Source organism: Tamandua tetradactyla, chromosome 3, assembly GCF_023851605.1.
Source record: "Tamandua tetradactyla isolate mTamTet1 chromosome 3, mTamTet1.pri, whole genome shotgun sequence".
Classification (NCBI taxonomy): domain Eukaryota; kingdom Metazoa; phylum Chordata; class Mammalia; order Pilosa; family Myrmecophagidae; genus Tamandua; species Tamandua tetradactyla.
Window position 1 is genome coordinate 10,336,789 of NC_135329.1, and position 25,714 is coordinate 10,362,502.

General features: G+C 52.3%; 2 protein-coding genes across 4 annotated transcripts in view; one reads left to right on the forward strand and one right to left on the reverse strand.

Annotated features, from left to right (window-relative positions):
- The window catches only part of CIMIP2C (ciliary microtubule inner protein 2C), a 33,462-nt gene extending 13,901 nt beyond the window's left edge, over window positions 1-19,561 (forward strand). The window contains exons 1-4 of one of the 2 annotated variants that reach the window (XM_077152352.1): window positions 3,370-3,492; window positions 15,704-15,977; window positions 17,290-17,402; window positions 19,345-19,561. In XM_077152352.1, coding sequence (XP_077008467.1) covers window positions 3,419-3,492; window positions 15,704-15,977; window positions 17,290-17,402; window positions 19,345-19,489 — 606 coding nt within the window. In that variant the 5' untranslated portion in view covers window positions 3,370-3,418 and the 3' untranslated portion in view covers window positions 19,490-19,561. Of the gene's footprint in view, window positions 1-3,369; window positions 3,493-15,703; window positions 15,978-17,289; window positions 17,403-19,344 lie in introns of those variants that run through there. The other variant, XM_077152351.1, reaches the window with a different exon arrangement.
- A 1,653-nt stretch (window positions 19,562-21,214) lies between these two features.
- The window catches only part of CIB4 (calcium and integrin binding family member 4), a 59,166-nt gene continuing 54,666 nt past the window's right edge, over window positions 21,215-25,714 (reverse strand). Inside the window, exons 5-7 of one of the 2 annotated variants that reach the window (XM_077151819.1) lie at window positions 22,864-22,973; window positions 21,934-22,022; window positions 21,215-21,402 (exon numbers count right to left, since the gene is read on the reverse strand). In XM_077151819.1, the coding sequence (XP_077007934.1) occupies window positions 21,372-21,402; window positions 21,934-22,022; window positions 22,864-22,973 (230 nt within the window). In that variant the 3' untranslated portion in view covers window positions 21,215-21,371. Of the gene's footprint in view, window positions 21,403-21,928; window positions 22,023-22,863; window positions 22,974-25,714 lie in introns of both variants that reach the window. The other variant, XM_077151820.1, reaches the window with a different exon arrangement.

Sequence of the window (25,714 nt, forward strand, 5' to 3'; positions counted from 1 at the left end):
ATATTATGAAGCCACAGTGGTCAAAACAGCATGGTATTGGCATAAAGATAGATATATCGACCAATGGAATCGAATAGAGTGCTCAGATATAGACCCTCTCATCTATGGACATTTGATCTTTGATAAGACAGTCAAGCCAACTCACCTGGGACAGAACAGTCTCTTCAATAAATGGTGCCTAGAGAACTGGATATCCATATGTAAAAGAATGAAAGAAGACCCGTATCACACGTTATACAAAAGTTAACTCAAAATGGATCAAAGATCTAAACATTAGGTCTAGGACCATAAATCAGTTAGAGGAAAATGTAGGGAGATATCTTATGAATCTTACAACTGGAGGTGGTTTTATGGACCTTAAACCTAAAGCAAGAGCACTGAAGAAAGAAAGAAAGAAATGGGAGCTCCTCAAAATTAAACACTTTTGTGCATCAAAGAACTTCATCAAGAAAGTAGAAAGACAGCCTACACAATGGGAGATAATATTTGGAAATGACATATCAGATAAAGGTCTAGTATCCAGAATTTATAAAGAGATTGTTCAACTCAACAACAAAAAGACAGCCAACCCAATTACAAAATGGGAAAAAGACTTGAACAGACACCTACCAGAAGAGGAAATACGGATGGCCAAGAGGCACATGAAGAGATGCTCAATGTCCCTGGCCATTAGAGAAATGCAAATCAAAACCACAATGAGATGTCATCTCACACCCACCAGAATGGCCATTATCAACAAAACAGAAAATGACAAGTGCTGGAGAGGATGTGGAGAAAGAGGCACACTTATCCACTGTTGGTGGGAATGTCAAATGGTGCAACCACTGAGGAAGGCAGTTTGGCGGTTCCTCAAAAAGCTGAATATAGAATTGCCATACGACCCAGCAATACCGTTGCTGGGTATCTACTCAAAGGACTTAAGGGCAAAGACACAAACGAACATTTGCACACCAATGTTTATAGCAGCGTTATTTACAATTGCAAAGAGATGGAAACAGCCAAAATGTCCATCAACAGAAGAATGGCTAAACAAACTGTGGTATATACATACGATGGAATATTATGCAGCTTTAAGACAAGATAAACTTATGAAGCATGTAATAACATGGATGGACCTAGAGAATATTATGCTGAGTGAGTCCAGCTAAAAACTAAAGGACAAATACTGTATGGTCCCACTGATGTGAACGGACATTTGAGAATAAACTTGAAATATGTCATTGGTAACAGAGTCCAGCAGGAGTTAGAAACAGGGTAAGATAATGGGTAATTGAAGCTGAAGGGATACAGACTGTGCAACAGGACTAGATACAAAAACTCAAAAATGGACAGCACAATAATACCTAATTGTAAAGTAATCATGTTAAAACACTGAATGAAGCTGCATCTGAGCTATAGGGTTTTGTTTTTTTTTTTACTATTATTACTACTTTTATTTCTTTTCTCTATATTAACATTTTATATCTTTTTCTGTTGTGTTGCTAGTTCCTCTAAACCGATGCAAATGTACTAAGAAATGATGATCATGCATCTATGTGATGATGTTAAGAATTACTGAGTGCATATGTAGAATGGTATGATTTCTAAATGTTGTGTTAATTTCTTTTTTTTTTCTTTCTGTTAATAAAAAAAAAAAAGAAAGAAAAGAAAACCCCATGCACCTGCCCTAGACAAGAATTGAGTTTTTCTGAGCCTCAGTTTCCATATCTGTGCCAGCACAGAGCACACCCGAGCCGAGCCAGTGTGGACCTCTCAGGGGCCAGTCACCCACCAGACCCTTTTGAAACCTAAGCCATATCCCACTTTTTATTCTCCACTCTACTGGCCATTTGGGTTACTCTTCGTATGTAATTTATTCACCAAACATGTACTGAAGTCTTTCTGGTGCCAGGTGCTGGGGACTCTGGGATGAATCTGACCATAAGAGGCTCCAAAGCAGCAGAAACAGGTGGACAAGAACACAGATGGACCACAGGGTGATGATGGGTGCCAGGAAAGGGACAGTTCAGAGGCCATGGGTGGGTGGGGAGGGGGGAGGTGGCCAACGTGGGGGCAGTTAGGAAAGCCTTCCTGCAGCAGCGGCTCCTGAGCTGGCATGCTCCGCGGGGGGAATTTAGAAAAGTGCAGATCTGACTGGATTTTAAAGGATGGGGGGAAATTCCTTCCACTGAGCTTACCACCATTCATTTACCCCCAGCTCCAGCTCCTCCCCACCCCTGTTTTTCAGCTTCTCATGCCTCTCAGATAACGATGAAATCGGGGGTTTTCATCGTTATCTGTCAGAGAAAGAGTCTTCGGGGGAATTCTGGTTGCAGCAGCAGCCTGTGGGCTCATTAGCTTCTGTGGTCGTTATCAGCTGCCATTTACAGAGTCAAACTGTGAGGCTAACGCTTGTCTGGGCTCTCCCATCCGGCAGGGCAGAACGATGGTGAGGGACAGCTGGAAACCGCAGAGCCAATTAACACCAGAACTGCTGCAAGGGGAGCAACTGAGTGGGGGACCTTGGCAGTGTCCCCTCCTCCACCAGCCAATTAAATACTCAGATCCCCAGGTGACCCTCACACTGGCCCAGCCTCCCCGCTCCCCACCCCCAGGGCCAGCTGAGGGTGCCCTGGGGGGATCTCCAGGTGGAGGTGCCAAACTTACAGTAGGGAGTGGGTATTACAGAGCAAACCTGGGGGGACCTTGGTGATTCTCTGGACCACCCTAGAGAATTCGGGTCAAATGTAGATCACACTCCCAGGGCTTTGCATGGCTCTCTTTTTGCCCCTTACTTATATAGCAAATCACATGGAATAGTTGGAAGGAAGGTCCCACACGTTTGCCCAGAACTCTGTGTGTGTTTGTGTGCACGTGTGCGTGTGCTGGGGCACACTTCGGAGGCCCCTCCCAGAGCCCCTGAGAAATTGGGGCGCGGCCTTGCAGCCTTGGGGAGACATGGCCCCTGGGGCGCCTGCGTGGGGAGTGGGGGCCCCTTTCTTTCTGGGCGGTTTCCAAAGTGAGGGCCCGGCCGCTCCGTTCCCGCGCATAGCTCCCGGCCGATCACTTCCCGGTCCAGCGGCGGGAAAACGGACCCTGTGGGGGCCTCTCGGCCAAGTCTCCACCGTCCCCACCGCTTCTGCGCCTTCCACCTCCAGGGCAGGCAGAAAAGCCGAGATAGGTTCATTTATGAACTTAAGCATCGAGGCTTGAGTGCGAACGAAGATCTGCGGGATGACGCAGGAAAGCTCTTGGACATGGGTAGGCATCTTCCCGGATTTTCCCGGTGGGGCTGCCCTGGAAAAGGGGATGGTGAGGAGCCTGCGCCCCTGCGGTGGCGGGTTGCCAGGCGCGCGGTTGCCGGGAGACCGCGGGCTGTTGACCTCCGGGCAGGGAGCGCAGGCGCGTGGGGGCCCACGGCGAGCTCGCAGCACCCACCATGGCCTCTCGCAGCGCGGGCACCCTCCTGACCGAGTTCAATGCAGCCTATGTGCCCCCCGGCCTCATGCCCGGGTAAGACCCCACCCGAACCTGCAGACCAGGGCTCCTGAGGAGCGGCGAAACCTCCTCACCTCCACATGTCTCCAAACTCCGTCCCCGCGCCCTTTGGAGTTCCCGGAGTGCCGGTTTGTCACCCGTTTGGGTGGCCTCACTGGGGTTTGCACGCTCACAGAGCAGGCAGAGGGGAACGCAAGCACCAGAGCTGTCCAGGTTCCGCCTCGTAGGAAATGGCCCCTGGCGAACTCGGGGACAAGGATGGGTTGAGTTGAGTAGGGGGCGACATGACCTCTTTCCAGTGGGCATGGGGTTTGGGGTTTGGAAACGCACAGGCAGACAAACGAGCTCACAGTGAAAGGGCCAGCAGTCCTTGTGAAAGAGGCAGATTCTTCAGGTCCCAGCCCGGTTTGGAGCACCAGGATTCATGCAGGATTAGCATTGGTTGGCTCAAGGGGCCAGGTGGGCCCCTGCTGGCAGAATGTGGCAAAGTAAGATGAGCAGTAGTTACTGTTTCACAGTGGGTGCTGTCTGGGGACCTTGGGGTGTGTTCTCTTACAGGTCTCACTTAATCCTCATGGAATTTTGACTTTGAAAACTTCCCAGCAGACAGCGCTGCCTTGTCTTTAGCATTTTCAGAGGCAGGGCCAAACCTGTCTTTTCTATCCCTGGATATTTTCAAAGTCCAAATGTCTAAGATGCAACTCTGACCATTCCCTTCCATTCTTAGGCCCTTACCTCCAAAGTCCCTGAGATTTCCACTCCCAGCCTCCTCTTCCAGGATATAGTTGGTCTTATCTCTCCTTCCCGGCAACTGCAGTTGCTCTGGGCAGGGTTGGGATTCTAAGAAGCAACCTGGCTGGAATCAGCTAATCTGTACAGAATGGAGAAATGGATGCCTGGATAGATCACGGATGGATGAATCAAATGAATATCCTGAGAGTTCTGCAGGCATAAGCTCTGTCCCGCAAGCTAAACAGATGGCAGATGAAGAAGAAAAAGCCACAAAGAGTAAATTTTGCATGAAATTTGGATTATTTTGAAGCAGAATGAGGGAGACGTTGAGGGACCTTCACTTTAAAAATCATCATTGGAGGGCAGTGTAACAGTGGCTCAGCAGGTAGAATTCTTGCCTGCCATGCCGGAGACCCGGGTTCATTTCCCGGTGCCTGCCCCACCCCCACCCCACCCCTCCAAAAAAAAAATCATCATTGGAGACTGTGCATCCAGAGGCAGAAACTAGGGGCTGCTGCTGCTATAGTGCTAACCCAGCCCATTGTGGACAGGGCCTGTCTCTGGACCTTGGAAAGCTCACAAGCTGCTGTGGTTCCCTTCTGATGAAGCTCATTTACCAGGTCATGGTAGTTTTCTGAAGCCAAGCGCTGTGTTAGAAAAGATGACTTAGTATTTTCATATTTATTCTTGCATTCATTTGGGTGTTCTTTTGATAAGATGTGCTGAATGCCTGGGAGTGCCAGGTGCTGTGTTTAAGACTCTGGGAAGACAGTCACATGGCTGGCTGCCCTCCGGGGGCTTCCGAAAGTCTGGTGTGAACAAAAACACTTTAGTTCAAACCATCTTTGCAGCCTTGGATAGTAGTGCTTTTACACTATCCAAAAAGTAGTGCTTTTTTTTTTCATGAGGTTTGGTTTTGTATGTTGATTTTTTTTTTCCTTATGCCACACACACACACACACACACACAGTCTCCAGCTGAAACTCCTTCTCCTGCCTGACCTCCTTGCCATTTACTGCTCATGAAGCAAGACCTGGTTCTTCCATAAAACCCTCACCGTGGTTCCCCTGCCCTCCTGGCACAGGGGGCTGCTTGTTTCAGAAACAATTCCTGGGATGCTTCTCTATCCTTGCCACTTGTCTGCATTCGCCCTTGAACGCCCTGTCCTGTGAAGCGAATTGCAAATAACGCTTCAAGCCTGGATCACGCTGGTTTGAGCCGCCAAACCTGTATCTGAATCTTTCTGGATGGCATACACTCTCTTTACAGATTCCATCGGCAAGAGAAGAATTGGGGTGGTTCATGTTTCTAAATGCCACCTTTGGCAATTTTGTTAACTTGATGAAAGAACCCGAGGTTCCCAGCCATGCTTGGATAATTATTATTTTTGTGCATCTTTTCAAACCTTAATCACAGGATTTTAAGCACAGCCAATCTCTCTGATGCTCCGATCACCCTCCTTACCAATTTTATTCATAGAGGCAGAGAATTTTCCCACTGGTAAGGACCTTGGAGATATCTAGCCCAGCTCCCTCCTGTTCCAGGCAGGGGAGCATTGAGATCTGGGGGGTCTTGCCTGAACCCCATGCTTGTAATGGCAGAGCTGGGCTGTTTGTTCAGCAAGTTAGTTGCTGAGCCAGGTCCTTGTGCCTTCCACACCTGGACTCTTCCGCCATCTAAACTCTCTCCCTCCGTCCCCCACTAGCCCCTTCCCCGTGCACGACCCCACCCCCACCCTGCTCCTGCCCAAAGTGCTGCTTCACAGGGAAAGAGTGGAGTTTATATATTAAGAGTTGGACTCTGCAGCCACACTACCTGGGTTTGAATCTATCATTTGCTAGCTGGGTGACCTGGGACAAGTTATCTCTCTGTACCTTACTCGCCTAATCTCTTAAATGGGGATAACAGACTGCAAGTTAAAAAAGGCTTAAATCGATTAATATGCAAAGTCTAGCACTTAATTGTTGTTAGCTGTTCCCCATTAGTTAGATCCCTGCTGTGCTGGAGACCTGATTCTAGGCACTGCAGAGAATATGATGCCCTGCATTGGGCAGGGAACCCTTGGGTTAGACACCCCAGGATTGTAAGACTTTTTAAGGGCTAAGACTGAGTCAGGGGGAGTCTGCCTCTGTTGCTTGCAAGTCAGACCTGGGTGGCATTGCTTTTGCTCTCCCACCAGGCTCTGAGTCCAAGGCCCTGCCATGGCATCTTCCTTCATCTATGCCCAGAACGCTGCCCCTGATGCCTGCAGCGCCTGCCCAGCTGTGCTCACCAGCCTGCTCAGGGGATGAGGCTGTCCTCTAGGAGTGAGGAGCAACCTCGCATTCTAGCTCCTACCTCCATCTGCCTGGCATCAGGACCCTAAAATCAGCGCACTTTATGAGCCTTTGTCCAGAGAGTGGTCCCACAAAGGTGGTTGTGTCCGTTTCTGCAGCTCTCCCATAGAACAGGCATGCACATCAAGTGCTGTGCTATAAATGTGTAACAACCAGCTTTCTAGAGTAAAGAGCAGTTCTTCATAGCCTTTGCCATTTTCCTTGGTGTAAACACTCCCACTGTGGCCAGTTTCAAGCTACCAACAGGGCCTCCCTGTACTTGGAGTTGGGAAGAGATGCACAGAGTAGCACACACCATTATGTGGTATTTCTATCATTCAGATATGATAGATGTAAATAGCCTCAAGAGCATAGAAGGTAGTAAAATGTAAAACAATTAGGACATGATGCGTTTTTTTTTTAATTTTTTGTATTTGTGGACTTGGACTTTTTTAAAATTTATTTTATTTATTAAACGTACCAACATACAAACACACACATACTTACCATATGATCATTCCATTCTATGTATATAATCAGTAATTCACAATATCATCACATAGTTGTATATTCATCATGATCATTTCTTAGAACATTTGCATCAATTCAGAAACAGAAATAAAAAGAAAACAGAAAAAAATACATACATACCATATCCCTTACCCCTCCGTTTCATTGATCACTAGCATTTCAATCTACTAAATTTATTTTAACATTTGTTCCCCCATTATTTATTTATTTTTAATCCATATGTTTTACTCATCTGTCCATAAGGTAGATAAAAGAAGCATCAGACACAAGGTTTTCACAATCACACAGTCACATTGCGAAAACTATAGACAGATTTTTTTATTGCTAAAACAACATACAATATATGTTACACAAAAAGAAAGTTAAAATAGCAACATACTAACACGAACATTCTTAACATACAAACATTTCATACACGGTGTACAACTGATGGCTCACAATATCATCACATAGTAGTATATTCATCACCATGATAATTTTTTAGAACATTCGCATCACTCCAGAAAAAGAAATAAAAAGAAAATGGAGAAAATTCATACACACCATACCCTTTACCCCTCCCTCTCATTGACTGCTAGTATTTCCACATGATGCATTTTGAGCATGTAGTGCTGTTTTTAGTATAATTTACATAATTGTGACTTTATATACTTTAATTTTTAATCATGGCTTGTTTAACAACAGGCTCACAGATTCCTGAAAAGTTAGCAGTTGGTTCCCTTGAGCCAGAAGAGCCTTTACAGGCTGCCTGTGGCTCGCCACTCCCTGAACCTGCCAGCTTTCTCTACCCTCAGAGGCTGTGTTGCATTTTCCACAGATGTGTGAGCAGGTGGCAAGCAAGGCAGGTTTTGGCAGTTGTGATCTCCCAGCTCTTCTTGCATTCCTGAAGCCCCTTCCAGGTCAGCCCCAGCCCTGGCACTAGAGGTGCCACCCCCAAGAGAGGTCAGTGAAGCACTCTGTGCTAGAGGTTAAAGCTAAGGCCACCTGCCCAGAAGGCTGCAGGAGACCTTGTGTGCCAGATATTGGAATTAGAATGTCTTAGGTGCTTTAAAAACAACCATGTTCAGTTGCCCTCCAGGGATTCTGATTTAATTGGTTAGGGGTGGGTCTGGGGAATCAGGAATTTTGGAAGCTCTAAAGTGAGTCTAAGGTACAACCAGGCACGAGGGCCGCTTGTCTAAGAATCTCTGCAGCCCTGTGCAGTGGAGAGCTGGCCACTGTTAAGCAGGCAGATCTGGGCCTGATTTCTAAGCATTTAAAGAGGGGGTCCCGTGGGGGTCTTCCTGGGGTGCCACTCTCCTTGTCCACCTCCCCCCACCATGCTGAGAGGTCAGCCTGAGGCCCAGTAGTCAACCACTGTCTGTCTGAAGGATCAGAGCCCAAAATACAGAAGCAGAAAGTAAATTCAAGAGCCCCACCTACCCTTCTACCTCCAGGTCCTGCCCTTTCCGGCCAACCCTGATCCCTCCTCCCCACCAGGAAGCAGCCCATGTTCCTCTCCAGGCACTGGGAGGCCTCCAGCCACTCACCTGCCTTCCTCGGTTGCTTTATCTGCTCTTCTGGAGGAGTCACGGCTCATGGCATCCTCTCATCCTTCTCCTGGGGGTTCTGCCCCAAGGCCAGCCCCATACCTCTTCCCTGGACATCACCTCTTGGCTAGCTTCCCAGTTCAGCCAGGTCACTGATGCCTCTCCCCCAAGCCTGCAGAACTGGGAGAGCAATACTAAAGACAGGGACCTCCAACATGGACCTTCTTTCTCTCCAGAAGAATCATCAGCCCTTTAAAATGTGCCTCCATTCAGCAATTCAACACAACAAATGTTTATTTGGGCTAGGGATGCTAAGGCTGCACCTGTGAGTACAGAATGTTCCCCCGCTGCCCCCCAGGAGCTCATACTCCAGAAAGAAAGACTGTTCTAAGGGCTCAGGCAATTCCAATAGAGCAGAATATAGGCTGAAACCTACAGGAGGGACCAGGAGCAGTGACAAGTTCAATGATGGGACAGAGTCAGAAACGGATCGTTGAAAAGGGGATATTTGAAGTGTACCTTGAAGGACAGAGAGAGTCATGTGTTGGGGAGATGAAGGAGAGGAGCGAGAAGCCTTTGGGATGGAAGAAATGGCTAGGAAAAAAGGCCCCGGGCAGAGAGAGAGGCAGAATATGTTTTCAGAGCAGCAAATGGCCTACTTTGGCTGGAGCAGAAAAGCTGAGCTAGGAAAAGCCGATGATAAGACTGCAAAGTGAGGTTGGGAGTGCCTGGCTCAGCTTATTCTTAATTTGGGAGGCAACAGGGAGCCCTTATAGGTTTTTGCCTGGGGTAAAGGATCTGATCAGAACTGTAGTCAGTAGGAAGTATTGTGGAGAAAAGGACACACTGTGGAATGAGGATGTGCTGAATAGTGACAAGTCAATTAGTTAATGAGGCTGCTCATGGGATCCCCGATGGCTCATGGTAATTAATTTTAATGTGAGCTATTAAGAAACAGAGAAGGGACTGCTCCCTGTACATGACAGAATCCCACGACGGGCCTTTGATCTCTGGGTTGGCTGTTCAGGGAGCCAGCGGCTCTCTGTCTCCTGGCTCAGGGTGTATTGGGGCAGGGGGGCAGGGGGACAGATGAGGTCCACCAAGGAGCCGTGACCGCACCTGCTCTCACGGCAGATTCTGCCATAAGGCACCGCGCGATGCCCTGTTTGAAGACCTGCTATTCCCCACTGCTGCGCTCCACCTCGACCCATTATAAGATCAACAAGAACGGAGGCTTAGAGTCAGGCCATACTGTGCTGCTGCAAGGGGTTAGGCCCAAGGCACACAAATGCAGGTGCCTCCAGGGGACACAGACCCACCATGCCAAGGCATGTCAGCAGTGTGCTAAATAAATGTCTGCACATGCATGCATACCCACGTGTGTGCACACGCCTGCCAGCATCCAGGCAGAACCTTAGGAAGGATGTGGAGGAGAGGGCTTCTATTGGGATGCAAATATCTTGGCATTCAGAGAAGGTGGAGAAGCAGAGGAGGATGGCGGAGAGCTTGGGGGTGGCTAAGGGAAGAATCACAGCAGCAGCATGTCACATTTCTATAGCTCCCTTCCTACAGAGGAGCCCAGATGCTTCCGTGGGGGTGAAGGGTGTGTGGCCCACAGTCTGCAGCTCAGAGCCAGGTCCCTTTAAAGCCAGTGCTCAGGGCATTGGGTCCCCCAAGCTTCTGGGCATCCCACTCCTCCTGAACCCTGACAGAGCACTTGAACCCTGACTGAGCACTTGTTATGTGCCAAGTACTGGGTGGTGCTGATAAAGGCAAATACCAGTTCTTAGAGGAGATGAGCGAACTTGGGTCTGAGCGGATCTAAAGATGATAAACCCTTGTATTCAGCAGAGATTGTTCCAGGATCAAGGGGACAAGGGGCTGGCAGGGGTGGAACTGGCTGTAGGAGATTTGAGGCTGTCCAAGCTGGTAGCAGTGGGATGGAGGAGGGCAGGAGTGGGGGATCCGCTAATGGGGAAGCATAGGCTGGGCTGTGCATGAAGGGTGACAGCAAAGGGAGATGCATGCAGTTCCCAGTTCCCAGTTCAGGGGAAATGGGGACTGGGGTGATTGCTAACCAGGGCAGGGGAACCCAGAAGGAAGAGCAGGCTGGTTTTTGGTGGGGTGGGCAGCTGTGTCCTGCATCTGCACCGGGGAGAGTGGTTGAGGCTGGAGACACTGGTCTGGGCAGCCTGGGAAGTCAGCCGTGGGTGAGCTCTGTCAGAGGGGTGGGTCCTTGGAGAAGAGAAGTAGACCCTAGGGCAGCACCACGTCTAGAAGATGAGCGGGGTAAGAGAGCCAGGCCTGCAGCCCACCCCCTCACCGAGGTCCTCTCCAAAGCACACCTCACCATGGAATCTCCTTCCCAAAGTGCCACCAAAGCAACCCACGGGGACAAACCGCCCCTCCTTTGCATTTATTTGCATTTAATAGCACTAGAGCCTTGCCTGTCACAGTCTGGAACTGCTTGTCCAGGTCCCCACACACCCCCGCTGGGACTCAGTAAGTGCTGAGGGAGACGGGGGCGTCTGGGCTTCCTAGACTTTTGCATCAAGCACTGGGCCAGCACACAGAAAAGTTCTCAGAAAAGTATATTTTAAAACTGTTAAAAAAATGATGCATGAACAAAGAAGAAAGCAGCAGTCACCCCAATTCCAAACACCCAGTGGGTTAACGGCGGTGACTTTTATTCCTGGCTCCTCTGCATGTATATTCCGAGCAAAGGCCAGATGGATGGGCGGATGGACAGATGGTGTGATGGGTTGAATTATGCCCCCCAGAAAGATAAACACTGAAGTCCGGACCCCCGGTGCCGGTGACTGTGGCCATACTTGTAAGTGTAATAGAGTAAAGATGAGGCCATGCCAGCTGGGGCGGACCCTTCATCCAACATGGCTGGTGTCCTTATGAGAAGATGACATGTGGACATGCAGACATGGGAAGGGCGCCCCGGGTGATGCGGCTGCCTGTGATGGAATGCATGGATTGCGGGCCAACACCAGAAGCTACAAAGGGCACAGGACTTGTCCACCAGAGCCCCCGGCAGGAACACCACCCTGCTGAGACTTGACTTTGAACTTCCAGCCTCCATTAACTAACCAAGAGCAGGTCTCTTGATTTAGGCCACCCAGTTCATATAACTGGGGAATTTGTTATGGCAGCCCCAGGAAACTGCAATGGATAGGTAGAAAGACGGATGGAGGGAATTTTGTAAAAATATGATCCTACAGTATTTTCTATTTTAAAATGAAAAGCATGGAATTTAATCTTACTGGAAATTGAAGAAGAAATTGAAGTGAAATGGAAATATCACTTGACTTTAGATACCTGTTAATTCATCACTAGAGGTATTAGTTCCTAAAAGATTCCTGTAATGGAAAAAGAAGTGGGTGAGTGGAGGGAACAAGAACTATAAAAACTGTTAAAGGATTGGAGTCATTATGGTTTTTTTTAAAACAATATGTTTCAATTTTAGATGGCGTGGATGAAAGCGATTGTTAATAAAAGCACTCCCATCTCCCTTCCACCCACCCCGCAATTTTTGTTGCTTAAATTATTTTTACTTTGACAGGTTTTATAACATTTACATTCTATTCTGCAAGCAGCCTTCACCTAGTTGCTATTCCTAGTTCTGCCCTTAAACAGATTTGAAGCTCTGTCATTCTAGCATCAGTCCTACATTATTACTAAGTATTTTTTAATTTTTAAATTTTGAATCATCTCTGGGTTGGCAAGATTTTGTCACTGAACACTATTTTCAAGAAGAGCTGATGGGAGCTTTGTTTCCTGCGTTATTTCATGCTGGGGAAGGACTGGCAGTTGCTTTCATACCTGAATGATCACGTTTGTATTCTTGGGTCACACTCTTTTTCCTGCAGAGTGTTGTAGACAGTCTTTCTTAGTTTTTCATCCTGTTGTTTTTTCTCTTATTGTTGGGCTTGGCCACACCCGATGAACCACTTTAGAATTGAGATGGTAGAGCGAAAGCTATTGCCAGAGAGTGAGGCTGATACTGAACCCCAGAAGGAGACGCACATTCCCACCCAGCCACAGGGAGGGCTGGATCGGGGCAGGTTCCCCTCCCCAAAACTGAGGGCATGGAGGAGCAGTGGGCACTTCCTTGCTGCTAAGGAGAAGGAGGAAGGAGGGGTGGGCTGCCTCAAGCCCAGTTTTTTCCCCTCAAACTCACCCAACCAGATGTTCTTCCACCTCCAGTGCGGGACCAGAAAGAGGCCAGAGAGCTCCAGTGTGGACTCCTGCCACATGGAAGGAGGTATCAAGACAAGTAAAATCTCCCTATTGCTTGACTTCGAATTCTTGTGGTATGGAATTTACATTTGTATTAAGTTCATATAGAGCACAAGGAACTCTCAGGAGATCCCCTTGCTTCCAGGGCAGCAGACATGGTCAACAGCGAGGAAGCCACGAGGGTCCAAGGCAGGTGGAGAAGCTTAGGACCACAAGCACGGTGTTACCAAGGGCAGCAGGGAAGTCAAGAGGAAAAACCATGGGCTGTGGCTAGGTGGAGGCCCCAGTGAGGGGTGAAAAGACCCTGAATCCATGTGAGACCCAGTACTAGTAACGGGTACAAGGATGAACACCATATGATCAGGCTGCCCTTGTCAAGCATGGTCTAGTGAAGGGGACAAAGATGTAAAGAGACCATAGCGGGGCAGAGTGATATGTGTCTGACAGAGGTGATTCTAGGGTGCAACATTAGCAGAGAGTGGGACCCACATAGACCTAGGAGAGATGTCAAGGAAAGGTTTCTTAAAAGAAGTGATATTTGGACAAGTTTGAAGGGCCAATTGGTATTAGGAAGCAAAGAACAGGGTTTGGCAAGAGTGGGGTGGACTGATTTGGCATTCCTGATGGCAGGAGGCACAGAGCAAGGATCCAGGACACACACACACACACACACACACACACACACACACACAGCAGTTAGAGTCAGATAACTTTACAATGGGTGTGCAGGGAAGCTGATGGCTGATGAAGTGGGAGGGGCAGGCAAGGGTCAGATCATGGGAAGCCTTGAATCTGTGTTAAGGAGTTTGACTTTAGAAAGTTTGATCTGGCTGAAGTGTGATGAATGATGGATTGGGGGGGGAGGGCAGGGATACAGGTGCAGACTGCTTCCATAGTCCAGGTAAAAGCTGATGGTGACTGGGGCTTAGTCACCTGGGGGCTGGCACTACAGGACTTGGATGTGAAGGATGAAGCTGAGGGAGATGGATGCCCAAGTTCTGACTTGGACGGTGTAATGTATGTTTGTACCCAAAAAAACCATGTCCTTAAACTTAATCCAGTCCCGTGGGTGCGGACCCATTGGAAGTAGGGCCTTTCGATGAGGTTACATCAGTTAAGGTGTGTCCCACCTCAACCAGGATGAGTCTTAATCCTATTCCTGGAGTCTTTCATAAGCAGAATGAAATTCAGACAGAATGCCATGGGAACCAAGAAGCCAAAGGTCAACAGAAACTGGAAGAGAAAGGAGAAGCAAGAGAGCCACCATATGCATTGCCATGTGACAGAGGAACCAAGGGCTAAGGATTGCCAGCAGCCAGCCCCAGAACCCCAATCTTTGGGAGGAAGGCACTGCCGTGATGTTGCCTTGATTCGGACTTTCTTTTAGCCTCAAAACTGTGAGCTAATAAATACCCATAGCTTAAGCTGATCCATTGCATGGTATTTTGCTTGAGCAGCCAAGGAAACTAAAGAGATGGCTGGAGAGTGTTCTTCACGACTATGGGGAATCGAGTGTCGGGAAAGTTGGAGATGCGAAGAGAATGCCTGGGGGACATTCCAAGGGAGATGTCTCTATGCAATCATAGATGTTACTCTGAAGCCTGGAGGGAAGTCCTGGGCCTGAGATGTAGACCAGGGGCCAGGGGCCATCTGCATCCAGGCAGTGGTTGAGGCCATGGCTGGACGCCATCTCCCAGGAAGACTGGGTGGCATTGCCACTGGCCTAGGACATATTACAGAGGAACAGCAATACTTAAGAGGTGGGTAGAGGATAAAGTCATGAGAAGAGACAGAGAAGGAATGGTCAAAGACATAGGAGTAAAACAACAGGAAGTGAGAGAACGTTGCAATTAAAATCAAGAGAAGTGTTTCAATAGAGGGAAGGTCGAGACCGTCCAGCACTGCAGGGAGGGTAAGTAAGATGAAAGTGTGACTGTGCCCACTGGATTTAGCAGTAGAAAGGTCATCAGTAACTTGGGGCTGGGCTTTAAATTCCCAAGAGCGATTTTAATAGCATCATGGAGACAGAGGCCCCAGGGTCAAGAGGGAGAGGAGCGAATGGGACGTCTTAGGGTTGTGCTGATCTCAGAAGCTTTGCTCTTGCCAAAAGTCTGATGTTCATGCTCTTTGGATGTCGCTGACTCACTCCCCTTGCTTTGCCAAGACGAATCTTTGGCCCTCCGCGTGAGTCACATTTAACCAGGGCTCCTGAGAGTGCCCATGTCTGCTTGTGCTCTCTGTATCTCCAGGGGCTTCCGCTTGCCAGTCTCCTGCCCCTCCCTCTGGGACTCCTTGGTGGCAGAGTGACAGAGGTCCCTAGAGGCTTTCTAGACCTTTCTCAGTAGCACCTGGTGATACAGCAGTGTTGGGAGTTAGGCTGTGGCATTGGGTCCGGACCTCAGCCATAATAAATCCAACACTGGTCACGTTTTAACGACTGTGCCCCTCCCAACTGCTTCTTATATTTTCTCTACCCTTTCATTAAGTAAGCACAGAAGGCCAGAGCTGGAGGAGCGCCTCAGCATCTTCAGGCCAGCCCCAAGTAAACAGAGAACCGTTGAGGGAGAGTGACTTTAACTTCAGCCTGGCTGAAGGCATCAGGACTGGAACCCAGAGTTCTGACCCCTGTGTAAGCCCCTGGTCTGAAGAGATGACGAGACCTTTGAGGGAAGGAAAAGGCCCCGGAGTTTATTCCGTTTGTCTTTCCCCCAGAGACTGGAGCTGGTTGGTGCATCTTAGAAAGCCTTGCAAGGCCCAGAACTAGTCGACGGGGCCCACTGACCTCACCCCAGGTTGTAAGGGCCTCTCTGGGTGCTGCCTTGGACCCCCCTCATGGACCTTTCTTCTGCGCCCTGACTCCTGCCCTCACAGGTACCAAGGCCACGTTCCCAGCGCGGCCTTCTCCTTTGGCTCCACCTACGGCAGTACCACTCTCAAGTACTTCCAGGACCGCCGCCACACAACCATGGAGAAGAGCCACACGCCCTACAGCAAAGGAGGCCACTTCCCGACCCTCTTTTCCCCCGACCCCAACCTGGTGCTGAGTAACCAGTCAAACACCTGGGACCGCTGGCTGCGCGCCCCCAGCTACACCCGCTTCAACCTGGACAGTGACCGTGCTGCAGCACTTGCGCGCTTCTACCAGGTGGGCTGCCTGGGGCAGGGCCGCCGCCTCCCCTCCCTGCCCGCCCTGTGCTCTAGGGAGGTGGCGACGGCTGGGGGTCAGGGGAGAGAACCTCCTACCTTCCAGATGGTCCTTCTTTGCTGCATCAGAGCCCCTGAGGCTGCAGGGAACCTGGAGGGTTTGGCTTAGGGTGAGTGGGGAGAGGGCTTGGGCCTTGGGTCTCTGATTCCCTGGTCTCCCCTAGCACTGCCTAGGCACTGGGGGCTGCCATCCTTGTTTGCTCCACTGCCAGGGAGCTGAGGAGCCTTCGGAGATGTTCCTGCAGCCCGTTGGCCCCATGGCCTCAGCTCCCCTTCCACCTCAGTAAAAGGCCCCATGTGCTGATTTGCACATAAGCAAAGGCCCCACGAAAGCCCCCTACCCCAAGCCCAGCCCCAAGACCACTCTCAACTGCATTTACCCCCTGGACCCTGGCACCCACCTGACATCTCCCTGCTCCACAGTGCCTCTGAGAGAAGATCCTGAGTCCACCTCAGCCCCAGAATGGACCCCAACTGCCCTCTGGGGAAGAGAGGAGGGAGGAGGAGGCGTGCCCCCACCCTGTGGTGCTTGTTGTGCTCCTCCGGGTCTTAGAGCCTCCCCTGCATCTGGTATCCCAGAATGGCTTGCCACGATGCATGGGGAGGACGGAACCACAGGTGCACAGAGCTCACACAACTCCATGGGGACAAGGCTCACCTGGGCCAGGTGGGGTGAGCCTCTGGGCTCTCTGTAGGTGCATTATCTGCTGTGTCCCTGGAAGCCTCCCTCTCCCGCCCGCTCTGCCACCTTCCCTTGCAAACATCTCTTCCACCCTGATTCCAAGGACACGGGGGCCTCCTGGTGCCCAGGGCAGAGAGCGCATATGAGTGAGGCTGCTTCCCCTAGGGAGAGGACCAGGGTGATGCCAACAGACTCTGAGGAGCTGGTGGGATGGGGAAAGTCTTTTCCTCCACCTTGGTTCTCACATGGCCAGGATCGGAGCCCTGCCCCGTCAGGGGAGTGAGGGAGGGAAGGGAGGAGCAAGCACACACTTGCTAAGCTGGGCTTTCACAATCCTTCTCTCACCCACCCTCCGCAGCATTAGACAGAAGAGGGACCAAGGCTCAAGGACGACACTCAGCTGGTTAGCAGTTGAGCAGGGGCCCCAGGAACTCTGGGGACTCCTCCAGGGGCATCAGGGAGAGGGGGTGGCAGTGCCCTTAGTTACAGCTGGCCACCAGCCACTGTGGATTGCCCGAGGTCTCTTGCGCACATTTAATACTTGGGCGTCTTTTCCTTGGTCGAGCTGCAGGTGGCACAGCAGCATCGAGAGTACTATCGAGACAAGACGGGCCTGGCACCCCGGGTCCCCTATTTCGTGCTGCCTGTGAAAGAGTGCGGGCAGTACCCGCTCCCCACCGACTTGTGAGTGCCTACCTTCCCTTCCTCTGTGCGTCCTACGAGCACACGTCTGCCTGCTCTCTGCTGCACATGGCAAGGCACCCAGATTGATAAAGGAGTTGGCAGTCTTGGTCTCAAAGGGTGGAGGGTGGCGGTTAAGGAACTGGGGTGAGTGCGGGATGGGGGGGAGGTATCAGGGCATCAGCAGCCTCTGGGCAGAGGCCTGAATGGGTGGAGTCAGAAAGAGCTTTTTCCCAGCCAGGTGCACTGGGAGTTTGGGAGCAAACCCCATAATCTTTGAGGGCCTGAATTCCTACGCTTTCCCATGTGGAATTGCGGCTTTGCGGCTTGCAGCTCCCCTAGTCCCAGCGCGAGCACTCCGCGGCAGCAAGGGACGAGCGCCCTCTGGCGCCCATGGCGGCCCCTACAGCCAGCGGGAGTCGGTCCCCCAGCCCCGACCAGCCCCGACCAGCCCCGGGAGAAACGTTCTTGTAGGGACTTTGAAAATATATGTAAAAGCCCAGCTATTCATGCAACAAAATATGAAAGTTCCGCACTGCTCGCGCTCGCCGCTTCTGTCCGTACAGCCCAGGCCAGCCCTGCCCTGCGAGAGCATCCGGGCCCTCTCGCAGCCGCGCTCTCTCGCTCCGGGCACCCGGGGGATCTGAAGTCGCTGCCGCTGTGTCTCCCTGGGAGCTGTCAGCGGGCGGCGGGGACAGGCGGGTGGCCAGTGCCCGGGCCTGGGTGGCGGATGCGCCATGGCTAGCAGGAGGCAGGGCAGGCCGTGGAGCCCTGGCAGGCCCCTCGCCCCCCACCCCAACCCACACACAGTGCGGAAGGGGCATCCGGTGGTCGGGCCGCTCCCCACGGGACATCGATGGGCAGAGCGTGGGTGTCCAGCCCCAGGCTCCCCCGTTGCTTGACTCGAGAGCCCTGAGCTGTGCCAGCGCTGTGACTGGTAAGGCAGGAACCCCTTCCACGGTGCTAATGGTTTGTAAAGAAACGGACTTAACCCCCTGTGAAGGTTCCTCCCTGCAAGAGCTGGGCCAGCATTATCATCCCCATTTCATAAATAGGGAAACTGAGGCTCGGTGATAGGTGGCCCAGGGGTTGGAGGCAGAGCCTGGAAGGGAACAGGTGTCCTAGTGCCCAATCCAGGACTTGGGGTTTGCCATCTCTATCTCTTCGGGTCACTCTGAGCTAGCCAGTCCCTAGGGACAAGGTGTCGGGGCTCTGCTGGGGACAGGTGTCCTCTTGAGATGCTCAGGCCAGGATCTGCACCTCCAACAGCTACAGAGAGCTTGGGAAGCCCCAATTCAGTTTCTACTTCTCTGTTCCACACCCCATGCAGGAGGGGAGAGCACCAGAAATGGCCTCTCCCAAACCTGTCTGTCCCGTAGGCCTATGTGGAGCTGGGTGGGGTGGGGGATCAATGAAGACCCCTTGGGAGGGCTTGGAGGGGCAAGCAGGAGGCCCAGGGTGCACTCCACCCTTCACCTGATTTGCTCCTCGGGGCCTCGGATGAGACCCTCCCCTTTTGGAGCTCTGTCACCTCCATCACCTTCATTGCCACCATCAGCGCCACCATCCTTATAACCTGCACGAGTGCTGCCTCCTTGTCCAGCAGCAGTGAAGAGCTGTCTGGGCATTACCTCATTTCCTCCCCAGGGCAGAGCCAAGAGAGAGTACTGATGTTAGTCCGCTTTACGTGTGTCTACTTCTAGCAATGTTGGGGCCAAAATTCCACCTCAGGTCTGTCTGGTGCCCACCTCCAGGTTCTTAACCTCTGTACATTAAGCAGAGACAAGTTACTCTCGCACAGCCGGGACGATTTATTGATGCTGAGCGGACGAGAGGTGCACAGCGCCACACAGGCCGGGGAGTGGGTATGCGGGGCTGGGCTGGGCATTTGCCACACTCCCTACCCCCACATACCACATGACACAGGCTCCATCTCTGCCCCCAGGCCTCCTCTGACTCCAAAGAACAAGTGGCACCTTTTAAGAGTGTCCCCCGAGAACCTGAAGACCTACCAGACATTCCCATCAGGCAAGAGGGTTGCCCCGCAAGAGCGGCGGCAGAGAGACTGCTACTTCGAGTTCAGAGCTTGAAGCCCGCTGCAGACAGCTGACAGCCTTGGCCCTGATCATGTGGCCGGTTTGCAATAAAATCTTAAGCTGTGACCATCCTGTGCTCCTCTCCTCTGGCTTCTAGGAACATTTGGCCAGAGCAGGATAGGGTTTCTGAGGGTCACACAGCATTGTGTCTGAAGGGCCTGTGGAAAGCTCAGCCCAAGGGATTCAAGCCAACAAAAGACATTGTCCACCTACCTGCTGGACCACTCAGCTTTTCCCAGGTGAGGGCAGAAAGAGCAAAAAAGTGTAGGGTTCCCAAGTCTCAGTGGCAGGCCACTCAGGTATAGAGACCCCTGCCACCTGCTCCCACTGGTATTATTGAGGAAGCCCAATTATCCCATGTCTGAGAAGGAAAATGAAATGACCCCAGAGAAATTGTACTGACTGTCCATTGGAAAGGAATTCCCACTTGAGCCCCAGCCACATCATTTAGTCCATGCAATAATCTTGCGAGGAGGATGTGGTTATCCCCACTTTACCAATAATGAGACTGGGTCAGAGAGGTTGAGAAGGTTTCCTAAGGTCACACATTTCATAAGTGGGACAGACTAGATTTGAATCCAGGTCTTAACGACTCCCAAGCCTGTTTTCCACTACATGCCCTGCTTATAACCCACATGGAGATTGAAGGGCCCTGGGGCAGGGGCGGTGCCTCAGAGCAGAAGCTATGTGAAGCTTCCGTTGCATTCCGACTGGCATGCACAGACTGATTTGGCTGCTACCCTCAAGACCATTTCTAGAAGGGTTTGGGAGGGAGTGAACCAGGATGAACCTAACTCTTTAAGGAATCTCCACGTTTTCAGAGGTCTCCAGGTCCGAAGCAGACACCTGAGCATGGGCTCCTAAGCTGCACACTTGGGGTGACCTAGGGGGATCCGGGGTCAGGAGTGTCTGCTTCCCACCTCCTGGGTGAAAGCCCCTCACTAGGCAGGATCTGGGAATGGGGTCCTCAGGCCAAGGGTGTACCCACACCACAGCAGTTCTCTAACATTCCACTGCCTCCTGGGTTTGATCAAGGGGATTCCATCAAGCAACGGGGCCCTTGTTACCCCTGAATGGGTGAGTCAGGAACTAAAGGCAAGGGAACCCCAGCCAGTACAAGGACACATGAGGGTGGAACAGCCTTTCCCTGTAAGCCAGGGCTTGTAGACTATACCCTCAGGAAAGCGTAAAGAAGAAAACCCCTGCTCCCATCAGGTGGGCCTCTGACAAGAGACCCCATGAGGGGCTTCCCCTGTGCTCTACACCCCCTGATGAGCTGGGCCCCAAGGCGTTCCTGTGGGCGCCACTTCCATGTTAGGGCTTGGCTGAACAGCAAAGCACATGCACTCTGATTGCCAGTCATCCACTGTCCCATCCCCAGGGCCTGCAAGTACAGGTGGGGCCCATGTGTCTTCTCCCTTGGGCCAGGATTGGGTACCAGGTGCCAACGGGAGCAATCGCTGTGTGCGCCTCTCGATGAGGTGGCCCTGTGCCGAGGGATGTGGTGGGGGGTACTGTGCGGAGACTGTGTGTATTTCCTTAGGAACTTCATCCCATTTGGCCTGGTCCCCCACTGGGCTGTGGATTGGGACTTGAAGCCTGGCCGGCCCAGCTTGCATCATCAGCAAACGTCAGCCCGGGAATGAGCAGCGCTTAGTAGAGTGTATCATATATGATGCTGCTTTAAAAGAAAAAAATGAACCCATGGGGTAAGGAAAAGGCTTCTCTTTTTGCTTTATTTGATAAATGTCATTCTAAAGGTAAGGGAGAGACAGAGGCAAAGCCACAATTCCCAGCAGATTCCCCCAGTGCCTGGAGGAGCTGAATTCCAAAGTGGTCTCCCCTGAAACTGCCAAATCAGGTATCTGCGGAGACATCAGCATCCCCAGAAGTGAATCCGAAAGGCGCTGAGAGAGAAGGAGAGAGAGAGAACGCCATGCATCACCTAGTCTGCGGGTCTAAAGGGCCTCTGACTTCTGAGAGGGGCAGTTCTAGAGGCACCCTCCCTTAACCTCCTTTCTTGTCCCTTTTTCTGGGTGACAGTCTGTTTGAAGCTCTTCCAATCCAACCCAAAGCTGTCTGCAAGCTTCTTTTAGCACCATCTAAAATGGCAGAGTTTCATGACCTTACAGTGCAGGAACCAGCGGACAGAAATGGGGGTGATTCTGTCGGTCAGTCCTGGAGCTTTGGGAGTGGTGTGGCGTGCCGGCTGTAGGGGTCACACGGCCAAGGCTGGGCCATCCATGTTGCTGCAGAGCCTGGAAGCCAATCCTCCCCTCTTCCCCAGTTTCTCTAGGCTCCCTAATTTCTAAGAGGGCCCAATTTTGCAAGAATCTGCAAGGTGCCCTGGATACTTGGAACTTCCTTTGGAAAGCCATCAGCAGGAGACAGACAGGGGGCACCACCCTGGGCCCCCACCCCCCACCTGAGCACCTTACTTCATGAAATCCGGAGACTTGGCCATTGCGTGTTCAAACTCAGAGAAAGACAGCATGTTGTCATTGTCCAGATCAGACTCACTCAGGACCTGCTGGGTGGGGGGCAGGGGCGGGGGTGCAGAGAGGGGTCCCGAGTCAGGCTAATGAAAGGGGTCAGGGGTTTGGAGAAAAATAGCCTGCGCCGCGACCTGCGTCAGCCAGCAGCCGACACCCGTCTCGTCCGCTTGGCTCCTGATGCCCTGAGAGGCGGCTCCCGCCCCCAGGCCACAGGCCAACAAGCTGGGGACAGCAGGTTATTTGAGCTATGGGTGGGGTCCTTATGGGCTGGTCTCACTCGGGAAGATCCCAAGCACGCACTGGGCAGTGTGAGCAGGAGTACAGGGACACCCCACCCCCACCCCTGCCACCCAGCCCCAGGCAGGGACCCAGCAGCTGGGAGAGGTGGCAATGACACCCTCAAACGAGTGCACCTTGTGGGCTTCGCTTCGCTGCTAGTTTCCGTCTGGACCCAAGCCCCCTGCAGGCTTCGGTGGTCTTAGAACACATGGAGCCATGCCACCCTGTGGGCTTGCCAGGCCACCCCCAGGCCTTGTCGCGCTTTGACCTGCGCCCCCAAATATCTGGGGACTGTGCTGTGCTGGGATCATGGTGGAGGTCGAGAGTGGGGCAGGGGACACTACGTCTCTCTGATGCTGAGCTGCCGTTGGCCCCCCTGCAGGGTTGGGGGGGTCACCCCTGGGATGGGAGGGGTGGGGGGTGTGCACTGCTGCAGGGAGCCTGGCCGGGACTGGAGGGGCAGCTGTCTCCAGCTGCGCGCCCGGGTGCCACCTGCTGCGGGCTCAGCCCAGGTCTGACCCGCGTGCTCTGGAGAGGGCGCCCTGTCATGCAGGGGGTGGGGAGGGCCCAGCCGTGCAGCCCCCCGGCACGCACGTGTTTGGCCAGGTCGACCAGCAGGTCATCAGCCTCGTCGTCGCTGTCCAGCAGCCGCAGGATGATGCTCTGCAGGTCCTCCTCATCAATGAAGCCGTTCTCATTGAAGTCTGCAAAGGGCCGGCAGTGGGGGACAGGAAGGAGGCTGCTTCTGCCACAGGGGCCTCTGAGAGGGCCCCAGAGCCCACCTGTCCCTAGTGGGGTTGTGCCTGTAACTCAGTGAGACTAAACAGGCTCAAGGGTGGGGCGCTGTGGCGGGAGGGCAGGCTGCAGACAAATCTGGGGCTTAACAGCCAGTGGCTTTTGAGGCTGACGCTCAGCAGCCTGGAGAGCAGAAGCAGGTCCGATTTGGAGCCAGAGACCTGGGTGTGAGCCCCGCTCCAGGCAGCCATGTGGTCTGGGCACCACACGGCTCTACCTCCTGTGTCACATGGGGACAAGGTCCTTACAGTACCCAGCACCCGGCAGTGGGAACTACTGCACCCTGAAGGGTCAGGAGATGAGGGCAGTCCAGGCTGCAGCCCTGAGCGGCCTCCATCCTCTGGGTAGGGACCGGCTGCATACCCTCACATGGGGGGCGGGGGGGAGATGGAAGAAGGGTGAGGGCAAGGGAAGAAAGGGAGGCCCCAGCCCATTTGCATGCTCCCCCCAAATAGCCCACGGCACTACCGTGGCCCCAGCATGCAGAGCAGAGGGGCGCACAGGGGCCCTGGCTTGCTGGCTCTCATGTGTCCTGCCTGCATCATTCCTTAACCTGTAACCACAGCCCTGGTGGCCCTGCTTTTGAGGATGATGCCCAGTTTTCAGCGTTTCCCCCACTGTCCTGCCAGTCCAGCCTCTGATCCTTGTCAGACTTTGGGTCCTCCTTTCTGAGTCAGAAAATAAGCTCATTACATGAGCCTTGGAGATATAGCACGAGGGTCCATTTCCAGCTGCTTCCTACATGAAGGAAGTGTCCCCATTCACCCTTCCGGTACCTGCTGTGGGTCTTCTGGCTACGAGCAGAAAGGCCTTTGCAGAAGGTAGCCCCTGTCTGGGCATCGCCTGTCCTCCTCCAAGTGCTTGAAGGGCTCTGACTCTGCCCTGAGGTTCGAGACTTGCCCTGAGCTCACCACCCTCCTTGCTCTCCCTGTGAAGTGCCCCTGATCCCGAGCCAGGCATTGGACACAGAGGTGGTCCAGGTTGGTTCCTACCCCAGGAGCCTCCAAGCTGGGGTGGCAGGGAGCCATAGGGCACCCAAGCAGGGTGGCTCTGGGAAGAACTGGATGGGCAGCTTGAGAGGCACCAAGGGCTCTGGGGTTTTCCAGGTGGGCAAGTCCATGTCTGGATGGGACATGGGCACGAATGAGGATGCCTACTTGGAGGAGGAGTCATTAGGGAAGACCTTAAAACTTGGAGCTACAGAGAAAGCAGTTGGAGGGTATGACAGTGTCACCGGGGACTGCAGCAAAGAAGGAAAAGCACCGGGGCATTTGGCACTAGTGGCCTGAAGGGGCAGAGGCTTGAGAAGGGCCTGGGAGCAAGGCAAGGTGGGCTGAGCTGAGAAGGGCCTTAAATGCCAGAGTGAGGCTATTACAACCAACACTGTCCCTGAGCCACTCTTTAGCCAGGGAGTAAATGCAGTCACCTTGAGCAAGTTATAATAATCACCACCGCAGCAGACACCAACAGATGGACCAGGACATGGTCCAGGTGCTTTCTATACTATTGCATTTAATCCTCACAATTCAGATGGAGAAACTGAGGCATGCAGAGCTTAAATAACCTAGTGTCTTTCCTTGGCCTAATTTCAGCCTTTTGCCTTCAAATGTCATCTATAGGTTGATGAATCCTAACGCCTACCTCCAGCCTGGGCTTCTCCCTAAACTCCAGGCTCATATATTCATCCACCTCCCCACCTTCTCCAGTTGGAAGTCGAATGGGTCCCTCCAACTCAACACACCCAAACCCAAGCTACCCCCACAAACCAGCCCCACTGGTAGCGCTCCTCCCGGCAAATGGGCACCTCCACTTCTTCATGATGTTGAGGCATCCTCGACTCTCCTTTCCTCAAGCCCCATCGCTGTTGGTCAGCACATCCTCCATCCTCCCAGCCCCACCTTCAGGAAATCCAGGCTCCAGTCCCTTTTCCCTGCGGGGCAGCCCCCACCTTGGGCGCACTCTCCATCCCTCTCTCTGGGGTCAATGCGGTCACCTCCTAACCAGCTTCCTGGCTCTCCCCCTGCCCGCAGCCAGAGAGAGCTTGTTAAACTTGTCACCCTCCCACAGCCCCCCATCTCCCCCAGAGTAGATGCCCATGTCCTGACAGTGACCCCCCCCCCCCAAACTCCCCCTTGCCCACACTGCCTCCTCACTGGGCACGCTCCGGCCTCAGGGCCCTTGCACCTGTGGTTTCCCCTTCCCTGGGACGCTTCCACCCGAGATGCCCTTCAGGTCTCCATTCAAATGCCAGATTTTCACTCTCGCTACCCAGCTACCCAGCATCTGTCTAAAACGGGGCTTCCAGTTCCCTTCTCTGCCTTATTTTTCTCAGCACCAAATGCCACCTAAGATACTATATCCTTTATCATTAGCATGTTTAATGCCTGCTACTAGGATGTAAATTCCACAAGGGCAGGAACTTTTGTCTTTTTGTTTCCTGCTGTATCCCTAGTCCCTGCACCAGTGCTGGAATGACGGAGGTGCTCCAGGAAGACGTGCTGAATAAATGAGCAAACAAACTGTCTGAGGTCATATCTTGGGAAGGGACAGAGAGAAGATTAAACCCAGGCAGTGTGAAGCCACAGGTAGTACATATTCTTCACCACTCATAACTGCCTTTATCACCACAAAGCGCCAACTTTTAGCTGGG